This window comes from Schistosoma haematobium, chromosome 1 (genome assembly GCF_000699445.3).
Source record: "Schistosoma haematobium chromosome 1, whole genome shotgun sequence".
Classification (NCBI taxonomy): domain Eukaryota; kingdom Metazoa; phylum Platyhelminthes; class Trematoda; order Strigeidida; family Schistosomatidae; genus Schistosoma; species Schistosoma haematobium.
The window spans coordinates 67,762,936-67,789,434 of NC_067196.1; the positions used below are offsets into that span (position 1 = coordinate 67,762,936).

The 26,499-nt window shown below is 32.9% G+C and overlaps 1 protein-coding gene across 3 annotated transcripts in view; it reads right to left on the bottom strand.

The window, feature by feature from the left end:
• The window catches only part of MS3_00001939 (uncharacterized protein), a 69,625-nt gene that overhangs the window by 38,050 nt on the left and 5,076 nt on the right, over positions 1 to 26,499 (bottom strand). The window contains exons 2-9 of one of the 3 annotated variants that reach the window (XM_051209459.1): positions 25,548 to 26,192; positions 14,364 to 14,558; positions 13,209 to 13,286; positions 8,842 to 8,909; positions 8,104 to 8,482; positions 4,284 to 4,521; positions 1,518 to 1,858; positions 668 to 1,291 (exon numbers count right to left, since the gene is read on the bottom strand). In XM_051209459.1, coding sequence (XP_051074917.1) covers positions 668 to 1,291; positions 1,518 to 1,858; positions 4,284 to 4,521; positions 8,104 to 8,482; positions 8,842 to 8,909; positions 13,209 to 13,286; positions 14,364 to 14,558; positions 25,548 to 26,162 — 2,538 coding nt within the window. In that variant the 5' untranslated portion in view covers positions 26,163 to 26,192. Of the gene's footprint in view, positions 1 to 667; positions 1,292 to 1,517; positions 1,859 to 4,283; positions 4,522 to 8,103; positions 8,483 to 8,841; positions 8,910 to 13,208; positions 13,287 to 14,363; positions 14,559 to 21,129; positions 21,447 to 21,536; positions 22,086 to 25,547; positions 26,193 to 26,499 lie in introns of those variants that run through there. The other 2 variants (XM_051209460.1, XM_051209461.1) reach the window with 2 other exon arrangements.

Below are 26,499 nucleotides of genomic sequence, written 5' to 3' on the forward strand. Positions count from 1 at the left end.
ATTCAAAAATGGTTTGTTCTCACCTTAAACCTACCCTGGTAATATTAGCTTATATCCAGAGTGATGAGGTTTCAGATTACTTTGACATTATTTTCTTTATTATTCATGTCTCCTCTTACCTTCCATTTCTAGTCTAGTTGACCTACTATTTTTATATATAAATATTCTTAACAAGTATATGTGTGATCAGATTGTTCGAGATGTATTGCGGTAATATATATTACATAGTTCTGATAATCTTCGTCTTTTTAATACACTATCGAAATTTATCAAAGTGACTAAATGTTTCAAATGAAGCATTTGGATTTAGTGCTGTTAGATATTAGTACATATAATTTCTTACCACCTCAACTAAAGAGTATATTAGATTAAGAATTGGTTCTAATTCAATTAGTTCTGATTATTTACAAAAGCGGAAAATTCTGCAAGATATGCAGTTCACATTTTCGTTTCATTAGAACATGAGTTTAGCTTAACTTTTTAAAAGTCAAACGATCAAATATTAATGTGTTGCATATGAATTTTATTTCGTTTCCAGAATTTAAATATTTGGTATGCTTATCGTTATTATAACGTAAAGTTTTAGATGTTGAGTCATAACCAAGATCCTCCATGATTTTAAACATTGTTATGTAGTCAATAAAAAAGTTTTAGACAAAGAATATACCTGGCACTTGGACAAATGTTCACCTAGTGCCGCTTCATCTGATCGTAGTCGAACTATTTCAGCTTCCTGTTCTGCCTTGCGTGTTTCAGCTCTTGATAGAGCGTCTTGAATGTCTGCTAATTCTTTGGCTTTGATCTCAGCTTCTAATTTGGCTTTCTGAAGGGCGCTTCGTAAATTTGTCCCTTCTTCGCGCTCAGCTGATAAACGTTCCTCAAGTGTATCAATACAACGTTGACAACGTTCAGACTCTCTTAAACATCTTTCAGCATCACGCTGAGCACAATTTAATTCACCTTCTAATGTGTCTCTGTTTTTACGCAACTCATTATAAGCATTTTGAACACGTTCGAGTTCGCTCTGCAAGCTTTTTAGTTCGTCAGATGTATTCGTATGTAATCTTTCGAGATCGGCTCTTTCGTTATCCAGAGTTTGAACATTTGCTGTAATTCGTTTTACTTCTCTTCCCATATCTTCTTTCTCTCTTCGTATATTGTCTAGTTCTGCACGCATATTCATTAGTTGACGTTCTAAGTTTCTTCTTTCATTTTCACTATCGTCTAACTGGTGTTTAACCGAGTCACACTGATCTTTAGTGTTGTTCAGCTTGGCCGTTAATTCAGAAACCTAAAATAGTGAACAAATCCTATTTTAAGATTTTAGTTTGTGTAATTTGTACTTTCATGAAACGATTCAAGAGCGAAGTTATTTTACTAATGATTGAAAGTCTTATTACTAGTGTGTGTTTTCACATTTTAAACACACGAAAATGATTCTTGATCTATTAAGACGAAAATGTTTTTAAAGTGCCATTATCAAGCTAGATATCGAAGATTCAATCAAATAAACTAACTTGGAGTCCACGTTTACGAAGTGCAGCCTGAACAGCAGATAATGCTGAATCACCCCAATAACAAGCACTTGTACTGTTAACTGGTGGTGGTGGTGATCCGGTGCGACCATACGCTCCTGCCCTTGAGTTATGGAAACTATTAGTTATCATCTTTGGATTCGAAGCATAGCATGGTGAACGGGATCTCGACTGATGAAAACAACTTTCAACACCACCAAAGGCCTCAGATGACACGATTTCATCGTTAAGTACAGACTGAGAAATATCTCTGAGTGTCTGGTATAATGCTTGAGTTTCCTCAACAAGTGCTCTTGAAGAAGGATCATTGATATCTGCCCCTTCTGTTTTAAAGATTAGGGAAAGTTTAAAAATAAATGTAAGTAAAAAAGAAACCATTCTTTACACAAGCGAGTTTATGGTTAATTTCAGAGTCAATTATTTATCCTAATTATACTTGGTATGGCATTAAGAATGAATTTCGGTAAGTTACTGAACGAACAAATGTACAACATTTATTATATGTGATATTGGTCATGAGTAGATGGATATATTTTACTTATAATAAAAATTATTTCGTACACTGGAGTACTAAATATTTTGTGTTATAAGTAAACAGAAAGGTGAATAATTATTTATACAGACTAATCTGAAATATGTACGGCGTAAAGAAAACAAAATCTATTTTTCTGTTAATAAACATGCAGTACGAAAAAACTTGTCACACTGGAAGATTTTTTCTCCCTACTCCATAATACACCTGGCTTAAGTGAACAAAAATAAGTTTTATGTAATGTATTAGTATTTATTCATGTATTTGTATTCCTTCCTAATATGTCTGATCATTTACTCAAAGTATGTAAATAATTTTCCAGAACTCCGGAGCCTCAGGCAACCATGTGAACAACCTTTGATTTCTGTATCAAACGAACAATGGAATTAGAGCTTCGGTCGTATTTTCGACAACGGATTATGTTTGTAGTCCAAAAATTACTATTAGAAATTTTCAACCTATTCTATTAAAGAACATTCGATAAAAGCGCAACCTGACTGCAGATTTCAAACACTTAAAAGTATTTTGATTTATTTAACTATAATCGAAACAAGTGGCTTTCATGAAGTTTCGAGATATCAGAAATTAGTTTGATCACTTCAATGGTATTTCATGTTTCCTAATTTTAAAATGTGATTGTTTCTTTCTATCTTATGTTTCGCCTTATACATTAAGAAATAATTATATTTAGTTTTATACCTAATTTACAAGTAATAAGCAGGTAATGAAACTGTCTTGTAACTGACGCATATATTTGAGTCTTGCATTTTAGTTGCTTGTAGGCGATGATCAGGAAAAATTCGATCTACGTTTCGTATTAGTTGTCAAACTTTAGTATCCTCATCTGCAATCCTCAGGCAAATGGTGTTCCTTTTAGGATTTAAATCCACGTCACCTGAATGGTTCTATACGAAAGTGTTCATCTTGAACTACCAGGCATGAGGAAATATTTTTATACTATTCATATCAGTGGTTTATTCAATGAGGCTTACTAATTTTTTAATCAACATGTGTTTAACTTGATTATTTCCGTCATGATAAACTGGGAAACCAATTTAAGGAAATACGTATTTATGGTAATTTCCCATTAGGTTTTATTTACAACACAGAAATATGCATCAAAAGTTCAATATTATCTCATTTGAAGAAGATGAAGGAAAAAATTGAAAAGAGCTAAACATTCACGAACATTTACGTTGCTATTTGGCACTCGTCAGCAAGGCAAACCTGGCATCTAAAGCGAACTGATGCTCCCTGACTTGTTCGATCCCGTATCACCCAGCTTCACGGTCAGAGATGTTACCACTGAGCTTTACGGGCCGCAATTGACCTCCTGTAGGACTGAGATGTATTTACAATCGATTGATCACTGGGTAGTTGCCAATGTCACGTGTGTCAATGAACACGTTGTCGAGTCACCTAAACTAGTGGTTACATTACCATTTGGTCGATAAAACTCGATATGTTCAGAGGAGGACCTGACACATATGATGCTGGTCACTATCCACTGATTAATCAAATGTAAGCGAAGTCTTCATAGTTTGCAGACCTTCATTCACTAAGTTTAATAGAGACGATTACCAGCAGTATTTTTTGACTAAACCTATGCATCATTCTTTCGATAATTTACCGTATGCTTGTCTTTTTCAACTAGAACTACAGACTAATGGATCCCGAGTCAGTGGTCTAAAGGTTAAGCGCTCATCGAATGTCCAAAGATCGAGTTTGGTCTGTCGGTTCATGTATGTCCGCAATGCTAAGGAGTCCCATGCCAGGACAAAACGGCCGTCCAGTGCTTCTAGGTTTTCGATGGTTGTCTAACTCTAATCGGTACATGATTTCAATGACAATGACGTTCATCTGTACCTTTATATTTAGTTATAATTTTAACGTCAGTTCAATTTTACAAATTATTTACATCCGTTATTAATGATTCATGTTTGTTATTCTACCCAATAAACAAAAAATTCCTAACAAACTATATGTACAATCCCACGACTTCGTTATAATTATTATCATCACTATCTTTTCACTCATATATATATAATTCTCTTAATGAAAATAATTCCAATATTTTGAGTGAATTACACTTCTTGATTGTAAAGACTCATCAGAAAAATCCAAATATACTCATTTGCTTAAAGTATGCTCTAAGTTAACGTATAATTCATAGTAAATAACTAACAAAATAAAGAAATTTCTTCTTAAGTTCAAACCTTTACGTCCACACAAAGTTTGACCAGTACGTAGTCGTTGTAAACTATCAATTGTTCTATCTTTATCAGAAAGTTGTTTGTTTAATTCGTCTATTTGATTAATTAAATTGGTGATTTTTTGATTTGCTTGTTCAAGTTGTCCATTTGTTTGCTGTCTTACATTTTCACAATTTCTAGTTAATTCATCTAATTCATGTTCCAATTTTTTCTTTTCATTTTTCTCCTGTTCCAATGTGACCTGTTAAACATTATTAGTGTATATACATACCCATATAATTAAAGTCATTAAAATTTATTTCTGAATATAATGAAACATTAAAATCAACAGTTAAACACAATTCCTTTCTGATGTTACACGATGGAAAAATAAATTTCTAAACTGCTTTTCTTAAACGTATATAAAAGTGGGAAATGTTTTTCGAAAGAAATTATAATGTAACATATTTTAAATGCTGGTTGATAAAATTGATCTATCGGTCACATCCATTAAAGGAAATAAAATCCAAGTGGATATAACAAAACAAATAGTTTCTATTGTGTGAATGATGTTTTTTTCTTTTAATGTAAAAAGTTATGTATCAAGTTACACTAAATCAATATTCTTCATTATTTGGTAGTAATTTTATACATTTTATCTAATGATAATAACTTTTAGAAGTAGCATTTATTTCATTTTCATAAATACTGACAGCAATTTATTCATATAACTATAATCTTATTGATTTATTTGTGCTTTATATTGGTTTCATGATTTCAATTGTACGTATGAACTAAAATGTCATAATGAACATGATATGATAAATGGATACGAAACCGTTCACTTAAGGGATTTAAATATACATGTTGTTTTTTTCAAATGCTAACAGCAATCATAACTTCGTTGTAAAGATTTGAATATTAAGGTTGTGGGTGTTATGGACTGCATTCAATCAGTTTTTTGGTGGGGAATGTACGTAAAAGACCTAGCAACAACTGTGCAAAAAGCTGTCAGAGAAGGAAATATGAAACAACTATATGATACAACGAAAAACTAGTAGAGAAATAGAGTGAGACAAAACAACTAGTCAAACATAAAAAAAGAAAGCCAATCACTGAGATTGAAGAACAGAGAAACAGATGAGTAGAACTTTTTGAGAAACTCTTCAATAGACCAGCTCCGCTGGAGTTATCGAACATCAAAGAAACACACACAGACCTTCCTAAAGATGTTATTCCACCAACAGCCGAAGAAATCAGCATTATCATAGAACATATCGAGTGAGAGCGCAGCAGGATCGAAAAACATGCAGGCTAAAACACAAAAGCCAGAAATGGAGGTAATTGCATTAATGTTCCATGCTCTTTTCGGAAAGATTTGGATGGAAAAACAAGTGCCGACAGACTGGAAAGAAGGACATCTCATCAGGATACAAAAGAAAGGAGATGTGAGCAAGTGTACGAACTACACAGGCATCACACTATTATCGGTACTAAGAAATGTTAAGAGTATTGCTGAACCGGATGAAAGATTCAGCAGACGACCAACTTCGAGATTAACAGACCGGATTCCGTGTGTATCGGTCGTGCATAGACTAAATCGTGATACTACGGATAATTACTCAACAATCAGTTGAATAGAACTCGTTACTAAACATCAACTTTGTTGACTATGAGAAATCGTTTAACAGTGTAGATAGGGAAACCTCATTGAACCTTCTTAGACACTGTGGTATGAGTAGCTGAGAAGATCGTCAACACCATACGGCATTCATATGTCGGACTATACTGCAGTCGTGCATGGAAGACAGATGCATTCCAAGTAAGGACCGTAGCCAGATAAGGCTGCCTGCTGTCACCTTTCCTCTTACTTCTGGTGGTCGACTGGATTATGAAAACCTCGGCATCGGAGGTCCTTTTCCAGTTGTCCTCCGTTTTAGTTTCTTCTTCTTTCAGTAGGTTCTGTAAGGCTTGGAACCTGTTATTGAGACTTATCTTGAATTCGCTGAATTCATTGGTATCTCGTACTAAGGCTGTATTGAACCCTTGTAATGGTGTTTTTTCGATTGTCCAGTTTTTTTTAGGCTTTGGTTTCATCGTGGCAACTACTAGGTGTTGATATGAAGCTATATAAGCTCCTCTGCTTGTTTCCACGTCTTTCACTGACCTTCTGAATTTTTTGTGTCACCTATAACCATTTTGTTGAAGGCTCAAATCTCTCGCTATTCTAGTTCCATTCTCTCATTGCATGTCGTCCCATGACATCTTTATATCAAGTGCTGTCCATATCAATTTTAGCGTTTAGGTCACGCATCAGGATGGTGAGATTCTTTCTTGAACACTTCGCTATGATTGATTGCAGCCTCGAGTAGAACTGATGTTTATTTTTGTCGTTGCCATCATTTGTGGGTGCATAATATTGGATAACGTACATTGTGATTCCTTTCTTCTTTGTTTTAAAGGATACTTTGATAATACACGATCCATGAAATTCCCATCCCATAAGTGCATTTCGTACTTCTTTGGACAACATCCGAGCAACTCCCTGAGTGCGTGGAGCATTTTCCTCTTCGTGACCGGAGTATAGCAGCATCTCTCCTGTATCTAGCCTTTTCTGCCCAGCTTGGGTCCGACGGGTGTCGCCGATTCCAAGTACTGCCGAGTTGTATCTCTTAATTTCCGTTGCTATTTGACTGATCCTCCCGGTCTCCCACATTGTCTGGATGTTCCATATATCTATAAAAATTGTCGCTCTGGTTGTTAGAAGGAGCATCGGACTCATGACTTCCGTAGAATCTCGGCTTTTACAATGAAGTGCCAAAATTTTTCCCTTAATTTCCAAGGCAGAGTTTAAATGGTTTGATTTGTCTAATCTGGTTGGCGTTTTTTAGCAAGACTTTTTTCTACGAGATGGGGTGCCGACCCCATCCCAACCCTCTACCTTTACCCGGACTCGGGGTCAGCAGTAACTCTAGAAGAACCACAGGAAGAGCTTCATTTAAGTATACCATCTATTAAAATGTTTTTACTAGAAATGAAAAACTTACTAAGAGCTTTCTACTCTTCAGTGGTTTTCGGCTTGCGCAAACAGTAATGCACAGAAATTTACGTCATAAGTATCTATTATAACGCCCGGTTTCCCACGTTTACACGAATGGGACGTTAACTTACCTTAGACGGATATCTACACTGGATTCCCTCCCAGTACCTATTCTATAGCACTTCAAGTCAACTGAGATCATAAATATATTTCCACACCAAAAACTGACGAAAAGCCGACACAATCCAACAGCAATCAGAAATCAGTCAATAATAATAATAAGGACAGGAGAATATGTAACTCGTCTAACGCCTGTCAGACTATCTACAAGTCTGGCTAAGCAAACAACCAATCATTATCATTTTCGCCCACACATCAGTATCTGAAATCATATCAGTTGAGATAATTAAAACAGTATTCCTAATTCTTATTTGTGATTTTGGAACACATAAAACTTAAATGCAGAAAATTTTATAGCAGTAGGATTGAGGCTTACTGATGGTCAGTGAAATTATTATTTGTTCGAATAATATGAGGGTACAAAAAATGTTCTTGTTCGGGTCAAAAAACAAGTAACGTGTATGGATATGTTCCGCTAACTTTAGCAAGCTGACTGTTAATTGAGAAAAAGTGGAATGCTTCACTATTTCGTAAACCTCTACTTACTTGATATATTTGTTTCTAAAATATAACATAGTTATATAATGGATGTTTTCAAATATATTTCATAATTTTTGGCAGTGTGCAACAGATTACTTGCGAAAGAAAGCCAAAACAGTTAGCCAACAAAAGTGAAAAGCTTACCATGTTTCTAGCTTCCATTGTGCGCAAGTTAGAAGCAAAATTTTCGCAAGCAGATTGACATATCCTCGATACTCTGGATAGTTCCACCCGAGCAGATCCGATTTCTCGTTCTACCTGACCCCTGACTTCAACAAACTGACGACGGCAGGCTACGACTGCTCTCCAGAGGGCAAGGAGTCTCCCATGTTCCATTGTAAAATAATCATTGAAAGCAGCTTCTTCGTTTCTCCATTCCGCTTCCCGTCGTTCAAGAACATCTCGTAAACGAGATGCTTCCTCCTTAATGCGCTGTAAATCGGAGGAAAGCGTTTGGTTTGCATGTGTGGCTTGATCTAATTGCTCCCGAAGCATGCTATTTACACCAGCAAGCGTTGAAGCCCTGTGATATGAACACAAAAGAATCTAATCAAATGGATGTAATCATTGTAAGTAAAATATTTTAAAAGCAAAACTTCAGTAATTTTATATGCTATTTTTTATTAATTTGTGGTAAACGTTTTAGATTCAATGTACTTGAGATAAAGCGTTGTGACCTAAATGCCAAAAAATGGGAGCTTATTTTATGCAAGTAAAAATTACTTTTTCACGACGATATGGAGTGTAAGATAGTAATGAATTACGCTTAAGCTCAAAAACCACATTTATTTATATCATCGAAATAACTAAAAAAACAAATATTATGTTTCCAAACATGGCCATAGTAACTTGTGCATTCAATCATGTATAATGGTAACATACCTCTGCTGCTCTTCTTCAAGTCTCAGAAGCGTCGCCTCATATTCAGCTGTATTTTCATCCATTCCAGCCTTAAGATAAATGAAGGATTATTCATAAAAAGTAAAAAATATTTGTTAACGGTGGCAGACACAAGTATTTAACATTTGTTACTAAGTATTTATTCGAAAAATTTAATAACCATTTCGACTTTTGTCTGGTTAATAGTGCTTATAATTGTTAGCACGGAAATTTCTGGAGAATGTAGGATTTTAACAGTTGAATTCACAAGTCGACCTAAGCTAAACCACCATTGAAAACCTGGAAGTACTGGATGGCTGCTTCATCCTAATATGGGACTCGCGTGCGAGACCTAAGGTCGTGAACGTGCACTGTTGAGGAGTCCCATCCTAGGACGAAACGGCCGTTCAGTACTTCCAGGTTTCCAATGGTGGTCTAGCTTAGATCGATTCGTGATTTAAACTGTTTATAATTGTATAAAATTAGAAAATGTGAAAAATCAACAGTTAATGATTAGAATAACTCAACCAGGTAAAAGTTACTTAAAAAACGTCATCTTGATAATTAGTTTGGAAAGCGAACTATTTAATTCACATTATGTAATCTACCTTTAATCAAAACACTGAGGTGAGAATGTCAGCTTAAAAGTCCATTGATATGATACCGATCTATACGATTCCTAATAGTTAATATAATTAGCGATAATTTATTTTGTTGTTGAAAAAAATTTTTTTGTGAAGCATCTACTATTTCTAATTAGTATCATGCTCTTTTAATGAGAATAAAGTTTCTCAACTTACCGTCAATAAATTACACGACAAACTAAATGACGTGCGGAATATTCCTAATTTTGAAAATCAAATATCTACATAAAGAAGCATTAAATTACAAATGTATTGCATGATGACATTTATTAGCGTATCATTCAGGCATGTGTTCACATATCTTATAATCTGAATTTTATTGTGTCTGATCTCACACGATCAGGCGATTTGTAAATTGTGTCAACTCACAGAACAAATATTATTTGTTATTTCATTCTGATATCCAGTAATTACTTTGGAGAAGGGATTATTGTTATTCCAGACAAACCAATTTATTCATTCTTCTTGCGTCATAGTTTGGCCTTGTCAATTATTCGCTTACTAACCTTGACTTTTTATATGAGCGTGTGAGTTAATGCCTTACCCTAATCACCACATATCTGTGACATATTTTTGTCTGACTATAATTATTGAGTCGCGCTTAGTTAGAGTTGGCTCACACGCCTTCCCTATTGTGCGTCATTTCGTTTCGTTTCTCTCTTTCCCCTTCACTTAGCCACTTATTATGGATCTCTATCTGGATAAACAAATGCCTGGAATAAATTCCCCCAACACCACCAGTATTTGACTTCTTATTACCACCGTCATACAAACGGGGTTAGCCTAGATAATATCCGGACTCAAATGAAAGATTTATATTTATAGCATGTTCATACGTTGATCCAGATAGGAGTCAGATTTAGGACCATATAAAGGGTTAATGAAGTATATAGTCAAATCATGTCACAATATTCTAACCACTAAACCATAAAATTATAAAATAAATGATTTTGAGTTATCGGGATGGTAGAAAAATCGTCAAAATATAGTATATATTTAAGATGTCATTTATTTGATAATTAACATTAAATTTAACATTTTTAGTAGAAACAGGATATAGGCCCAACTTAAATAAGAGTATGTTTGATTTTCAGAAAAAGTAGAAACAACATGAATAGATTCTATCTGTTAAGATTATTTTTCAATTTTGTCACTTATTATCCTTAACAAGAATTTTGTTATTTCTTTAATAGTTAGTTCTAAATCAGTCAAAATCTATAGTTATTTTATCTTTAAAATTCACTAAAATTGTCAGTCTTTATTTATCATACAAACTATTGGATATTTTTAATGATAAAAATTAAAGTAAAAGCGTGTTTCACTAATCACTACAAATTATTGACTTATTTTCTTTTTACAAAAATATAAGTAAATTATATCGGACTTTGTTTTCATTAATTAATTTTCGAACAATTAGGTAAGTTGTTATTACCGCTGTGTGTAATTGACTAGGATGGTTCAACTATGAAAAAAAATAATATTTAGCGCTAAGGAATTTTGTACTGTCTATTTATTTGTTTTCAATAAATTTATGTGGCAATAATACGAAATGTTACAAACAAATGATAATGAAGATATGCGGGCTAACCTTATACTCTAAAATTATTTATTACCCCATCAAAAACTTATCACCTACACTCATGCATTTCGATGCTTTAATAAGAAATTAAGGTCAATTTGATACTCAGAAGATAATATTGTAGCAATTAAATCTAGTTACTCTTTAGTACGATATGATTACTAACTGTTAAGCATACAGTATGTGAAATTAAGGACATTTATCCACATACGATTTAAATAATTCATCCTGGGTAGAAGATAGATAGACTTTCACACACAAGTCATTATAGTATATTTGCTACATATATAAGTATACTTATTTATATAAAAATATTGGTATCACCAGACGATATCTTTGTACATATCTTCAATGCACGTTACACCGGTTTGGTATAGATTCAGGAATCTATTAAGCACTGTACATTCATGTTTGTTCAACAGGGATAGCTAAAAAGTTAGTCTTCCCAACCAAATCAACCCCAGTGAATTGGTTTTAGACGAAATCTTCATACAGATGCGGAAATCTTGCTTGATGTCTACCAACTTTTGGCGCAGACGAGTGGTCCGTTTGCCAAACAACGGACGAGTTTACTGTGCAGTAATCCAGCTGTATTGCTTTGTGGATGTGAAACATGGTCTACGAAAGTAGAAGACATATTCAATTTACCGAATTTTGATCATAGGTTTCTTCAAAGTATTGCTTGAGTTTCATCGAGCGATCGAGTAAGCCGTATTATCGTTAGCCATAGGGTGTTAGGCAAAGATGAGGAATTAGTTGACGAAGTGGTAAATCTTTATCGACGGAGGTGGTTGTGATATATATTACGAATGCTTAACCGTTGCCGAATTCGACACACTATCATGACTGGTGTAGTAGTTAGTTCTCAAGGCTAAAGGAGGAGGAGAAGACCAAAGAACATATTACTCCGAGAAATGGAGACAGACATGAAAGGATTTAACAAAAATTGGATAGAACTAGAAGAGAAGGGCCAGGACAGAGTGGGTTAGAGAATTCTGGTCGGCGGCTTATGCTCTGTTGTGGTTAACAGGAGTAAATAAGTAAGTAGTTAGTTAAAAGAAAGGTATTAGCGGACAATACGACACCAGTCGATGAAGTCATTGACTGTAAGTTTGAGCCATGTTAGCTAAATGCAAACTACGCGGTTGAGGTTCACGCGGTAACCGCGATCAGTGGTTGGAAACGTTGGGTGATACAGCTCAGGATCGGCCACAATAAGGCTTATGCGTTAAATTTCTACCTTAATCTAAATCTTGAGTCGCAGTTTTCTTTCACACATACATCCTGTCTCAAACCATAATCTTAACGTCTAGTCTTTTCCATTATCATCGGTACTATATTATTTCGACTTTTTTGTTGTTCATCTTTCTGATTTCATCTAGGTGTGCTGAAATGATTTAACAGCTTGGGCTGCAGCACATCTATACCGGACTCTATTTTGACTGGGGCTAACAGTCATGAATAAAAATCATGACAAACAACTACTTAAGTTACTTCATTGAAGATCAAAATCTGGTCAATAAATATACTTTGAGTAAACTGTGAACATAGAAAGGCAAATTATCGAAACGTTTCATCGCAATACGATTCTGAAGACAGATCATACAAATTTCAGGTTGTCTTTACGTTGGATCTAGCCTATCAAATATCACTGTGTCTATGTGTGTCTGTACTATTGTTTTAATTTTATGGATTATGTACGAAAAGATCTCATTATTTTACAATAAATATGAAGATTGTTTTGTGTCAATAAAGAAGTTACAGGAAAGGCCTCCATTATTTTATAGTCAATAAAAGGTTTAATAAATGCCCTTTTTCAAAATAGTATAAAATCTCTCGAATCTCATTTTGAATTGTCTGATGACAAAATATGTTTTAATTTCATTTACATATGTTACCTAATAATTCATGGGTTACTTGATAAGTTCTGTACTCTCAGTATTTGAATGAAACCAAGACTAAGGTTTATATTTTTAGAGGAATAATCAGATCAAATACATAGAATTCCTTATCTTTTGAGCATAAATTACAAGGCCATTATGCTCAAACCTCAATAGATCTACCATGTTTTGTATTAAATTCAATAACAACCTGTCCTAAAAATACTTTAGCGAAATACTAAAAATGTTATGAGGTAGTGAAATTACTTTTCTGTTTTGATTCTCCGTATCGGCTATCTGTAGTTTAAGTTCAAGTGTTCTACATTTTTCCTTGTACTGTAAAACCTATCATAAATGACAATAAAATATATAACTGAATTAGAATTTAAAAATATACTGAAAAAATGTTTACATACAACACAAAGTACCATAACTAGATATTTTGAAACATTTGCATCCACCAACCCTCATTTTCTCATGTAAAACAAATAAAACTCCTTGAAAATATCTCGCAGACTGAAAATTTCAACACTGGAACATCGTTAGCACTATGCTGTCCCTTTAGAAAAATGCGTTTGTTTGCAGAACATATTTAACACATTTTAAACCGAGCTGGAGAAAATCCAACCAAAAGAAGAATGGATTTTAACATTCCACTTGGTCTTTTCTGACAATTTTTTATCAAGATTGTAATGGGATACTAAAAACATATCTGTTCTCATTGTGTAATCAGCGTATGACAATATAGCGATTTGATAAATTAGTTACCACAATACTTGAAGAAGTTGAGTAAATTTAATGTAGTCGTTATTTCGTAAAAGTATGTTTATTTCCGTAAATTCTGTTAGGATAACATGGATTCCCTCACCAAGTCCATATGATACTGTTTTTGAAGCAAAATTTACAAGTGAAGTACGTTATGTATAAACCAGATGCTGGCAGAAAATGACAAACTCGTTAATCTAATCTGAACAGAAGTTGAAAATATTAAGAACGATAATCAGTCCCAACGTCTGGTCCACCGTTTGACTGTGAAGTTCTGTGAGTAATTTAGGAGGTATCAAGGATGCTATTTGAGCAAAATTACATTTGTTTTCTTAACGATTTGTTTTCCATTACTTATTGTATCATCCCTTATTTTGATGTGCTTCATACATGTGTGTCACTTTTCATAGTCGCATATCGCCCCCATAGTATGCAGAAAACGAAAAGAAATAATTAATTTTTCGTGCTTATTTGTAGCTTAAGTTGGTCGCAGTATTATTTGAGAGTGAATTTCGACAAGCATTCTACCGATCCTAGATAAGAAAGATGGAGGACTATACCCTATGCACCGAAAAATTTACTAGTTTGTAGTATTAGATAAAATAAATAAATAACCTTGTTTACTTTAAAGAAATCTTCATTAACACCTCCACTCACTTTAGACTGGAGCCGCTGAACAAGGTTTGTCTGACGTTGCTGGCCTTCCTGGTAAGCAGATAATCTTTGTTTGTAAGTAGATAATTCTTCATCTAACTTCCTCTTCAAATCACGATTTTCCAAGCTTAAATTATGAGTAACTGATGGGATGTTCAATCCAGCAATAGAATCTTCTTCACATGACTCACCGAAATCCTAAATGAAATATCAATAAATATTTAAACTCTTGATCACCAATTACACTATTAATATCTTAGAATATAATGTTAATATCCACCAAAATTAGTAATTTTTAGTTTATCCACCTAATGTTGAACCTGAACATCAACTGGACGTGATCAGAACATATCTACTTCCTAGGCAATGTGTTTTGAGACTCAGTAAGATAGATGATTATATGCACTAACACAGTAAATAATATCTACTGGGTATGGGAGTATATATATATATATATATTGGAATGTTTTCATATAATACTACACACAGCCGGTCACAAAATGCCTAAAAATACTTATATACAATAAGATTAACTAAAATAGTTATTATTTCACTCTATTTAGAGTCTATAGAATATTTTTATTTCATCTGTCAAAGCATATTAGTAGAAGATATTTTGCTGTTGTTTGTTTCAAAGTGGTTAGATAAAATGAAAATATAAGTTCCACTTTATACCATTCAGTGCAAACAAACTATTGTGGTCACACTTAGAAATAGAAAATTTATTTTCATTACAACTTGCTTTCAGAAAAGATATTTTAAATTTTGAGTGTCAACTAAAGAGTACTTCGCTTTCCGGTCAACCAATTATTGTTTGTTAGATAATGGTCAAAGTAAATAGTAGGTTAAATACTTCCTTTGAAAAGTTAATTTAGTAGGAAGATACTAACTGGCACAAAGTACGTTACTTAGTTAGATGTCAAAAAAGGTTGTTCGTTGAGTTCAACATAAAATAGTTTAACTGATAAAGATGTACATGTTTCATGTCATCTGGAAATGAAATACAATAAATTATATTGATTAAAGAGAATCCAAAGATGAACACTTTAAGTCATTTGATTATGACTATCTGCATACACTACGTATATGTAGCTTATTATCATTCCGTATTCTAATTGCTTTTTCTCTAAACGAGTTTGGAATAAAAAAATCTAAATCACAATAATTATGAATAATACTGTTGAATTGACTGCATTATTTGATGACGTAAAATAGGTTCAGACATAGTCTTTAAACAGAATTAGATAGATAAACAAACATTGAAATAACAGACTGGTTCAACGAAGTGTCCTCATTTCTACGAATCCATCCTCAGTCCTATATAATAGCAAATGAACACTTTTTTTCTTAATGATAATTAGTATTAAGTATGCTGGTAGCAGTAATTTACTGATCGTACTAGCGAAAGAAAAGAAATAACAAAATCGCAAAACATATCATTCTTATTAAGAAACTGAAAATGTAGTTATTTAAACCTTGGACAGTAATCAAGAATGTCATAGAAGTTATATACAGGTTCATAATTGTAAAACAGGGTTGCGTAACATGATAAGATAACATGTTGAAATCGGAATATGACCAGAAGTACATGATAACAAAAATAAGTCGTTTGGTGGTGACACACTATGGTGTTTGAATGAACTAATGATACCTGTGTACTTGTTGAATGCTTGATTTCGAATTCTAAATACAGTACATTCGTTCGTGCCTATCTAGTACTTCTTGATCCGATTACGTTATTTCTGGGATTCCTAGTTCATACTATAATCCAAATAATTCGAAACATTATATTGGCGTCGCAATGGAGCCTGCGATGGAAAAGTTAAACATTCATTCAACTTCTGAAGCTTTTGAGGATTACTTTGAAAGGTTCGAAATTCGGGCTATGATCAAGGAAGATGATGAGGATGTTAATATTGCAGCACATTTCCTCACATTCATCGGAAAAGAAGCATACAGCTTATTAAAAACTCTGGCTATGCCGGAAAAGCCCATTTCGCTTTCTTATACAATTCTCAAGGATTTACTGCTAGACTGTGCTAAGTATACAAATTTCGAATGTCGTAAAGGAGGAAGATCTCGTAAAACGATTCATGAGGATATAAAAAATTCCACTACATTACTACGTCATCCCAACCCAGTGCATACTCAAGGTTATGCAGATAATTCATTGAGGAATTGCAATGCAGTTCACGAAGATGGGCAAACGTTTGGTCAATATTTGTCCTGTGGCAAGTTCCACTCTTTTAATCCATGTAAATTTCGTAATTCTAAGTGCTTTAAATGTGGTGATATTGGACATTTTCAGTCAGTTTGTAATACTACTGTTCATCTTACTGCAACTAATATTGAGTCTTGTAATTCTGATTCTATTAAGTTGAGTATTGATAATGATTATTTATCTTTATCAACGATTTCAAAAGACACTGTAGGGTCATATAGCAGTTCAGAGTTAAGTGAAACTCATAATCTTTGCGAGACAACGGTTTCTAATCAATCAACTTATCAGATTTCTCTTGTTATTGTACCACATATGGCTTTTCCTAATGATTCATATATTTCTGACGAAATTCCTTGCAAATCTGAAGAAAATATGTTGAGTGAACCTAGTCATGATCGAAAACCTGATACAGTCTTGATAGATGATGATTTTTCTAATGATCCTTTACTCTGCAATGACATTCTCAATAAATTTGAGAAAACTATTTCAGAAGAGTCAAATCTTGATGTTCTATCAAATATTATTTGTCCTCATAATGCATTTGTTTCTTGTGGGAAACTTGTTCAATGCGAAGCACGAGTACTAAATGAAATCGATTTTTATTACAATTCGGATGATTTCATATCAACTGCTGTTTATCCTTATCACAAATTCACTTCTGATGTTTACTCTAGTCAATGTGTGAAAAATGTTTTAAATGAAGTCACATCACTCATAACTTGGGGATATAAAGATCCAACATTATTTCGTGGGGGAGGATAGTGTTGAAAAATCTGTGGTTTAAATTCTAGATATTAATGATTTCAGTACAAAACCGACATGCTGATTGTATACAATTCCAGGTGAGTCTGTTCCGATTTCGGTTGTTAATTCCAATACTAATGAGCACATTCTATAGATAATACAGAGTTTTTATCTAATACAATGTCGGACAGACACAGGATGAACTTAAGAAGACGTCCAATCAATTACAGACACTTATACTCCTATTCAAGCTGTGCCGGATGTGGTGTTTGAATGAACTAATGATACCTGTGTACTTGTTGAATGCTTGATTTCGAATTCTAAATACAGTACATTCGTTCGTGCCTATCTAGTACTTCTTGATCCGATTACGTTATTTCTGGGATTCCTAGTTCATACTATAATCCAAATAATCCGAAACATTATATATACACACACATCATACGTTAAAAACGTTATTAAGTTAGCGTGCGATGGTTCCCTGAATATTTAGGGTGATTTTATCTTTACTTTTTATTCTAATTGAGTTACGAAAAATACTACCTCGTTTATTTAAATTGCAGAACACTAACAATGATCTTATTATCCCGGCCATATCTCAAGGATAAATAAAAACGTGGTAAGAAATCTAACCAATCTTAACCGTTTAACAATAAGAATCGTTCATAAAGACAACTATCGGAGCTACTATAAAGATCTGTTGTAAGACGAATATCATACAAAATTACGGAGGAAGATAAAGGAACATTATATATATGTAATGATTAACTACCCTGATGGTTTTCAAACTGATACATTACTATCTCTCAACTAACTTGTCCTTTTCTTCAATACTTTTCACCACCTTTATTGTTATTTTATTTAAGAACTTTTAAAACACAGTTTATCAGTTATCAGGAAAATATGTCATAAACAAATTTCCAGTTAGCCATAGAGAATTTTTAAGTAAGTTTACTTGTTCAAAAAGCCAGTTTCGATAGTCCGTTGGAGTTTATAGAAAGAATATAATAAGTCAAACGAAAGTAAAATTTCTTACGAACAAAGTACTTATCAGTTTGTCTTTTTTGATGTTAAGAAATGAACTACTCATGTACTTCACTGAATAAATAATCAGATCCGTTTAATAGATGTGACAATAATAGAGCATGATATTCTTGAAAACCTACTATTACTACTAGATGAATTACTTGGTAACTTCTGTGGTCTTTTTTATAGATTTTAGATATTTGTCTAAATGACAATTAGCTGAATTACACCCCAATACATGATTCATTCACTTCGCATTCATTCCTCCTTATTACGTCTTACTAACTTTTCACATTATACGGTCCTCCACTAAACATTTGACCGAATTGTAATTGCACTATTATTTCTCTCACCCTATCTGACCCATATTTATTGTGATCATGGTTCTTAAATTTTCACTTACATATATGCAGGCTCAAGTTAACATTCTATATGAGTCATATCAATACTAACAATTTCACTCTATTTTGTTTATAATCAGATATAGGTTTTGTGGATATTATATTAATTTAACAGTTGAATTCCTAAGTCAATTACAGCTAGACCACCATGGAAAACCTGGAAGCACTGGACGGCCGTCTCGAGCGTGAGACTGATAGGTCGTGGGTTTGTTCAAATATTAGTCTTTTAATATGATGGGGATCTTTAGATGACTTATTTATTTAAGCGAATTACCCATAGCATTTATCACTTTTCTAATAGATTCACTGACAACTACTGAATGATGTACAGTCAGCATTCTTCATTGTTTCTCATCGGTATTCGTAACAGATGTGTTTATCATAGTCTTTATCATTGTATTTTGCCAAAACGGCTTTACTTCTCATTGTAGAAAGTGCTAGATAGTTACTTTAGCTTTTTCTTAGTGGTGTGTATTTAACTACAGTTTACTATCAATTATACTGGAATATTTACTAATTCTGGATGACGTCAGAAAATAGTTTCTAAAGTCTGTAATCAGTAAGAGCATCCATCAAATAACAGTATGGTTAATGCTTGGAATTTAAAGTGCTTAATAAATTTCTTTGTTTTGGTGTGTGAATGAAAATGTAGTATTGTGTAAAGAGGTTTTGTAGTGGAGATGAACATTATGAATGCTCCATCCATATATTTAGTTAATGTCCTGTAATTACTTGAAGGCTTCATATCGGCATTTTTAATAATCTAAGCATACAAACTCATTGGTAAACTGTTATATTACTGATTGAATACACTCATATAATCCTACTTCTCAATATCTTACTATCTAAATTACATCTCTAGTAGGAGGGAATATATTATCTCATCATTTGATCGATTTAATTATTACAACACACAAAGATATTTTAGTCCCCTAGTTTTTGTACAAACGGGTACAGCTTTTTGTTGTTTATCATATTGTATTAACCGGTTCTTTCATTATTATAAATTTACGAAGGAACTTTTCCCTACATTCAAAGTTTAAAAAGTCAGCAAAACAGTAATAAACTTTTCCTGAAGAACTAAACCTGTAGACTTTATTCGGAATAGCTCAAAATTTATAACGATCACTATTAAAATGTAACTTTTATTAAATTTCTCATATCCACGACCAACGTTTTCATGTAACCAGATAATTACGAATCCATTAATGAAGACTCTAAAGAGCAAGCAATTAGTCGTTGAACTTTGGACAGAAAGTAGCTTGATGAGAAATGCAACATTTATTATCAAACATCTGGAATATACCCCAAAGCTAGTATTTTCAGTTAACCTCGAAGGTAGTTTGTCGCTTAACAAGGTTCAGCTATTGGGCTAAAATATATTTTTAGGAAAGCTAACTTCATCTCCTTTATTACGATATCTTGCTACTTCATTAGATGAGTAAGTAAAGATGATGATCTTAGACATTCTCATCTCGAAAATTCTGGTTTCTGGATTTATAGTCATATTGTTTATGCAGTGAACATTTTCCCACTCCACTTTACAGCTTTTAATAAAGGATTTCTGCATATAAATACGTCCGAAGTGTATCTACTGAAAGAAAGATAGAATTAGAATAAACCTTTGTGTTTAACTTGGCGATGACCTCAACATTCGATTTAGCCTTGAAGTTTTCCACTTATATACGTTCTTAGTTGCTAACATCGATACCATCAGATTGTGATATGTTTTCATGATAACTACATCACATCTGCGTGTACGGTGATCATCTCTCAGGATTACTTTTTTCCTGAGAACTAATTTCGAACTATAATCTTCATTTGTATCATTTATAAATTCTTAGTTGATTTTTACGAAAATGCTTGCTACTGTAAACAAATTATCATGACATTTGTGAGTATTTGTATAAGTTTTCAAATGATATAGAGAAATTCACCAAGTCTTCATTTATTCTGCTTGCAATTACTGATCTTTGTATGCAAAATACACAAATTTCTAGAGACGAATAAACGTATGTAATGACATAATGTTTTGAGAATTTAGGATATAAGAAATAATACTGATAAAAGTATCACATACAGACCAATGAAAGGTTACTTTTTGACAGTGAACCCATAAAAATTCAACAACATTCATAAGTTGAATACATCAAATGAAATTATCACTTCATAAAACCATATAACACAACCGATTCAGTTCATCTATCTCATAATACAAAGAACATGAAATAAAAAATTGTATTGGTTTTTGGTATTGCAAATCAATCTCATTGATAAATCCATCTACTAAACACTGCAATACCTAGTGCATTACGAACGTATTATATGTTGTGCCAGAGGACTAGTCATAATGAACAATTTCAAAACAATGACTTACTTCACCACGACGTTTTGATGGTTCAGATAGTGTTATGTCACTCATTAGAATTCAGCGTGATTAATGTAACAATGAAACAGATAAAGTGGTGAATGTATATTGTTATTTGATAATTTACACTTCTAAAGAAATAATGTTTCTCAGGTAATAAATAGTTCGGCTTACCTCGTTTTTCATTCGACTAAATTATGCCTTAGGTTATGTAACCTAACAACGCTAACTGCTACATATCGTTGCCCTTAGTGATAAGTTTTAGTTATAAATGAACCATATAATTGCATAATCTCATTGGTTGCGTACAAATTTTATGTGCAAATATTTTAAGTATCGGAACAAAATTATATATATATATATATATATATATATATATATATATATATATATATATATATATGGCATTCAAAAGTGCACTCCATGCGAAGGTACAAGTTTAAGAAAACGCTTCAGCTAAAATGATTCGGTCATAAATATCTTAACAATTATGAAACTGAATTAACTTTGGGACTTGTATCCATTTTAACTACAGTCCATCTGAATTGCCTACATGTTGGCAGCTCTCTGTGTTTATGGAGTCAACAAAACGACAGTTTGTTTGGTTAGAAACAATACATGGTTCCAAGTGTTGAAGTTTAAATGAGATGAAAATCAGTTTAGAAAGAATGGGAATATTTTATCTAATGCAAAGAATGACCAATTTTACATAGATAGCTGAAATCAAATAAGCAAAGCGCAAATACCTAGAAACAAGAGAAAGAAATGTTAAAATTCCCTCTTACATTGTGGCCAAGCACGATATTTTTAAACAGCAGATTGCTAGTTCAGTAGCTAAGTATGAATAGCTCATTCATACCTGTATGAATTTGTAGAGTATTTTCAAAGATTTCTACACAGTAGCCCAGAATTGTGTTCTCTACCAAAAATGAAAGTCCATAAATTGCCTGTATTAGGTATTATTTCTAAAAGTGAATCATCAAACTCAGTTTTGAGTAAATTGAAAAAATAATTCGACGGAGAAAAAAGTGAACGTTATGGAAAATACTAAAACGCCGATAAGTTCAATTTTCGATCTGAGAACAATAAATATGTCTTCTCGGTTTAGTGGAGAGTTCTGTTTGCCGAATTAGCATTTCTTCTTTAGTGTCTAATACGAAGGAAAGAATAAAGAAATGAAAAATCATGTAAATGATTTTCTGAGACTTTAGCTCGTTTCTGGATATTTTGAGACCTTGTTATCTACCCGCCAGTCTGTACTTAAATACGTAACATGAGTTGTGTCGTAACCAGCTTTCAGCCTTAGTGTGTCTGTTCACTTGGTGCAACTATGAGAGTCCAATCTTGTGAGTTCGACGTTGTGGTATGATTTGATTGACAAGAGATGACCATTGCAGAAAACTGTTTATCCAATCATCTTAACTCAGCCGTATACACAAATAAATTTATGACTCACCGACCACAGCACGTAATAAATAAAAACTACAGTATATTCCCAGACTAGAGAATTAGACTGCAAAACGGAACACGGGGATCGTGGATAAATTACGATAAGATTGAAATAAATGAAAATATGTCAATATTATATAGATTAACCGGAAGCTTATGACTAATCATAGAGCAGGGACACAAGTAAATGTTAGTAATTTAAAGACCACAAGTTAAGGCAAATAATGCCCCGAAAAATAGCTTTCTGAATTTGTCATTTCTTTCACTTTTTCTTCACTGCAATGTTACAAACGGTATATTTCATTTATTTCTCTCTATTTCTCTCAAAAGTGGAGCTGACTGGTCAATAAGCTCTTACATATTGCAAAATAGTCACATCACATATCTAAAAGCAATTACAAAGCTCTGTAGTATGCAGTCGAGTAACTCGACCACCTGTCGAATGAAGTAAGATATTAACACCGCTGGATCCCGGTTCAGTGGTTCGGAGGGTAACCGTTCACGTGTGAGATTGAAGGTCCTGAGTCAGATTCCCGCAGGCGGGGTGGTGGAAGCCCACGAAATGGCTGTTCAGTGCTTACAGTTTTCCAATGGTCATCTATCTAGGATTAGTTCGTGATTTAAGCTACAGAATAAACGTAATCCGCTCTCTTCAAGTTAAAGGTTTTGCTCATTCATGTGAGATTTCCATTTGTTATCAGATGTGATATATAAAGTGTGAAAAGTTTCTAACTAGGACGATACAATTAGGCGTTCCATGGTTTTCCATGGTACTCCAAACGAGATCAGTCGGTGACGAATATAAACTACAAATATAGTAGTATGAAATATATGATTGGGAAAGGAACTTCTTCTTATTTATGTCCATCAGGAAATTTAAAACTGAAAATGGTAGATATCATTTACAGTGTTTCCAAGTCGTTCCAAAATATTTAAAAGTCATCAGCTGAGAAACCGTAGGTTGACGTGAACTAACTGAATTATCAGTAAAAATGTGGTAATCATCACTTGTAATGTGTTGTAATCGTTAACTTGTTTATATTTATATCACTACTGTAGGACATTTCTCCATCAGTAGATTAATCTCTTAGAAGTTGAAATTATTGCTTCAATGAATCTATACCTACAATCAAGCGAACTCGTTACAAACATGTATGTTCGTATAGCCACATTAGGTTGACGATTTTTCTGAATGAACTGAACTACTCATAAATGAAATAGTACTATACTTGCATAAAGATGAATTAGTTATAGCTGATCAAATTGATTCAGTCAATTTGAATATCTGTGGGAAATATATGGTGACAACAAAACAAAGTCTTTTTGTACGGACTCGGAATTCGAAACGAATGAATGTTGAGTTGTATTACTGATTGATTGTGAATGGAATAAATAAATCCCAAGTTTCAGGAGATTATTCATATAACTCAAGACAAAACGAGATCAGTTTGAAACAACAGAAAACTGTAACTTTCCCCTAACCTTAATTTTGATTTCAGATTTCCAAAAAAATTATATCATTTGTATTTAGAGTGGTACCGATGTCTGTGATAAACAGAATTACTCAGAAATTCCGAAAATACTAAAAAACACTTGATTACATTTTTTTATCTCTAACAATATACACAAAAATATGCATGAGTATAATTCACATAGAATCACCGTAATAGGAGTAACATATCATTAACATCATTAAACCTGTTTCTGATTGTACCAACTATTCTACTTTGCTTCTCTGTATTGTTTAAATCTGATTTATTTATTCGCTGAAGAAGCGACTTACATTAAGTTGTGAAACGTTAAAAATTCAGTTTTCTACTCATTGGGACATTAGAAATACATTATTTCATCATCATTATTTGTTATGCATCATAAAACTGTATTTAACACTGGATGATCTTTTAGTCCCATTTTTCACTAGCTGCTGAGTAATCTTGAGTGATATTCTCGTAAACTCATGTACTTTCGAAACGCAAGTTTTTAAGTGAAACATATTGTGTTTACAAAACGTTTGATGAAGTTATTTATGTAAGGTTCATACAAAAAAAGTTTTCTACAAATAATAAAAATAGTAGAACCTCACCTAAATTCAAGTTTAAATATGATAAATACGAACCTATAGATTATTAGTAATGCTTTCACTAGTATTCACTGAGAGATTTGTATCAACATGAAGCTAACTATGAAGTAGTAATATATTCCTATTCCTACAACACCTAAATCATATTTTGATCAAAAGTAAGTTCGAAATAAGGTATGTCTACAATCCTAAGACAGTTGACGATTCTTGTGCAATGCACACCCATGTCATAACTAGAGGTATTATCATCAAGCTACTCCGTACACTACTGTCTCTCAACACATATATATATATGCGCTAAATGATCACGTGGTAGTAATAAATACTCAATTGTTTAGTTCTTAATGGTGATTAAATCCTATAAGCCGAGGTGGAGAATCTTCAGTCTTTATGTAGAAAATGTTTAGTTTACTAAATTTTATTTATTCAGATGGATCAATAGACTACTGTTGATATATTGGCTCTTATTTTAGTGTCTTACCACCATCATGAATAATTTCTTGACTCCATTTTACAATGTTTCCTTTTATATTAAACTTGTAATCTGTATGTAACAAAACCCCAATGTTGGTGTTTGAACTAAGGTCGAAACCAAGCAATGATTTATTAAGTTAAAAATAATTATACTGAAGGGCAATTAGTACAGAAACCTTGTATTCACTAGTTTAGTTGCTGGTTTCTTTTGCTAGAATTTCACGACTAATTTCCGTCATATGATATGAAAATAAACTGTTTGCTTCTTTCATATTTTCTTTTAGAAATATATGATAATCGAAGAACATAAAATGCTACACTAATATTATCGTCAGCACCATTTCTTAAATTCATTTGTCAATTTACATATTAAATCAAGAAGAAAAAGACCGCTTTTCAACTAAAACAAAGAGATTCAACTTACCTTATCCGGGGAATAGAATATGGAATCTATATGATTCCTGTCATAAAATGTCATCCTATTAGTATCTTTAAGTATTGTTCGGTTTGTTTCAACATTTTTCATTTCAGAGGAGCAATGTACTGAATAACTCGTTTTGGGAAAGTGACAAATTTCTGACTGACTACTGTTATCATCTGAGTCTAACCAGTTTCTTGATACGAATTGACTTTGGGAATTGTAACTTGTTTGACAGCTTCTATATGTTTCCTTATTTTTATTAGAAAAATCACTATCCATTCCCGGTAAACTTAAACGTAAATTAGATGAAGGACTTTGTTTAGATTGTGTTTCTACCTGAGGATTTATTTGAACTTGTTTGCTTTTTTCATGAGAGGCATTTATGTTTGTGGCTTCTGAAATAATATTTGGTGATGAAATTTTTTTATAATGCATTTCTGGATAATTTGTGCTTTCACAATATTGGACATCATTAATACAATCGGAATTAGTATGAGTTACTTTGATATCTTCGGACTTATCTGATTTGTTTTCATTTTTAGAACTGTTTACATAACTTTGTTGCTTAGTTAAGTAAGATAGTATTTCATGTGATGTCTTCGAAGCTAAATCACACATTAGAGGCTGTTTCCGGTATAAGAGCGTAATCTAATTAAAAAAGAAATTTTATCACAATGAAATTATTTATGTGTAAACGTAAGATTTCGAGAATCTATGGAACGATAAGGAAAAAATTATTTAAGAGAACTGAGATACTTACCTCTAAAGAGATTCGTTAGGACTGTTGAATCTTGTGTAATATAGGCTCAGAAACATTTATGAGTCAAGACTTAACATAAAAAGCTTTCATTGGTGTTAAAGCTTGAAATGAAAACCTGATTGATAGCAATATTCAAAGATTCGTGAGATTTATACGAACAGTGTTTAATGGGAACATAAAAACGTTTCTATCTGG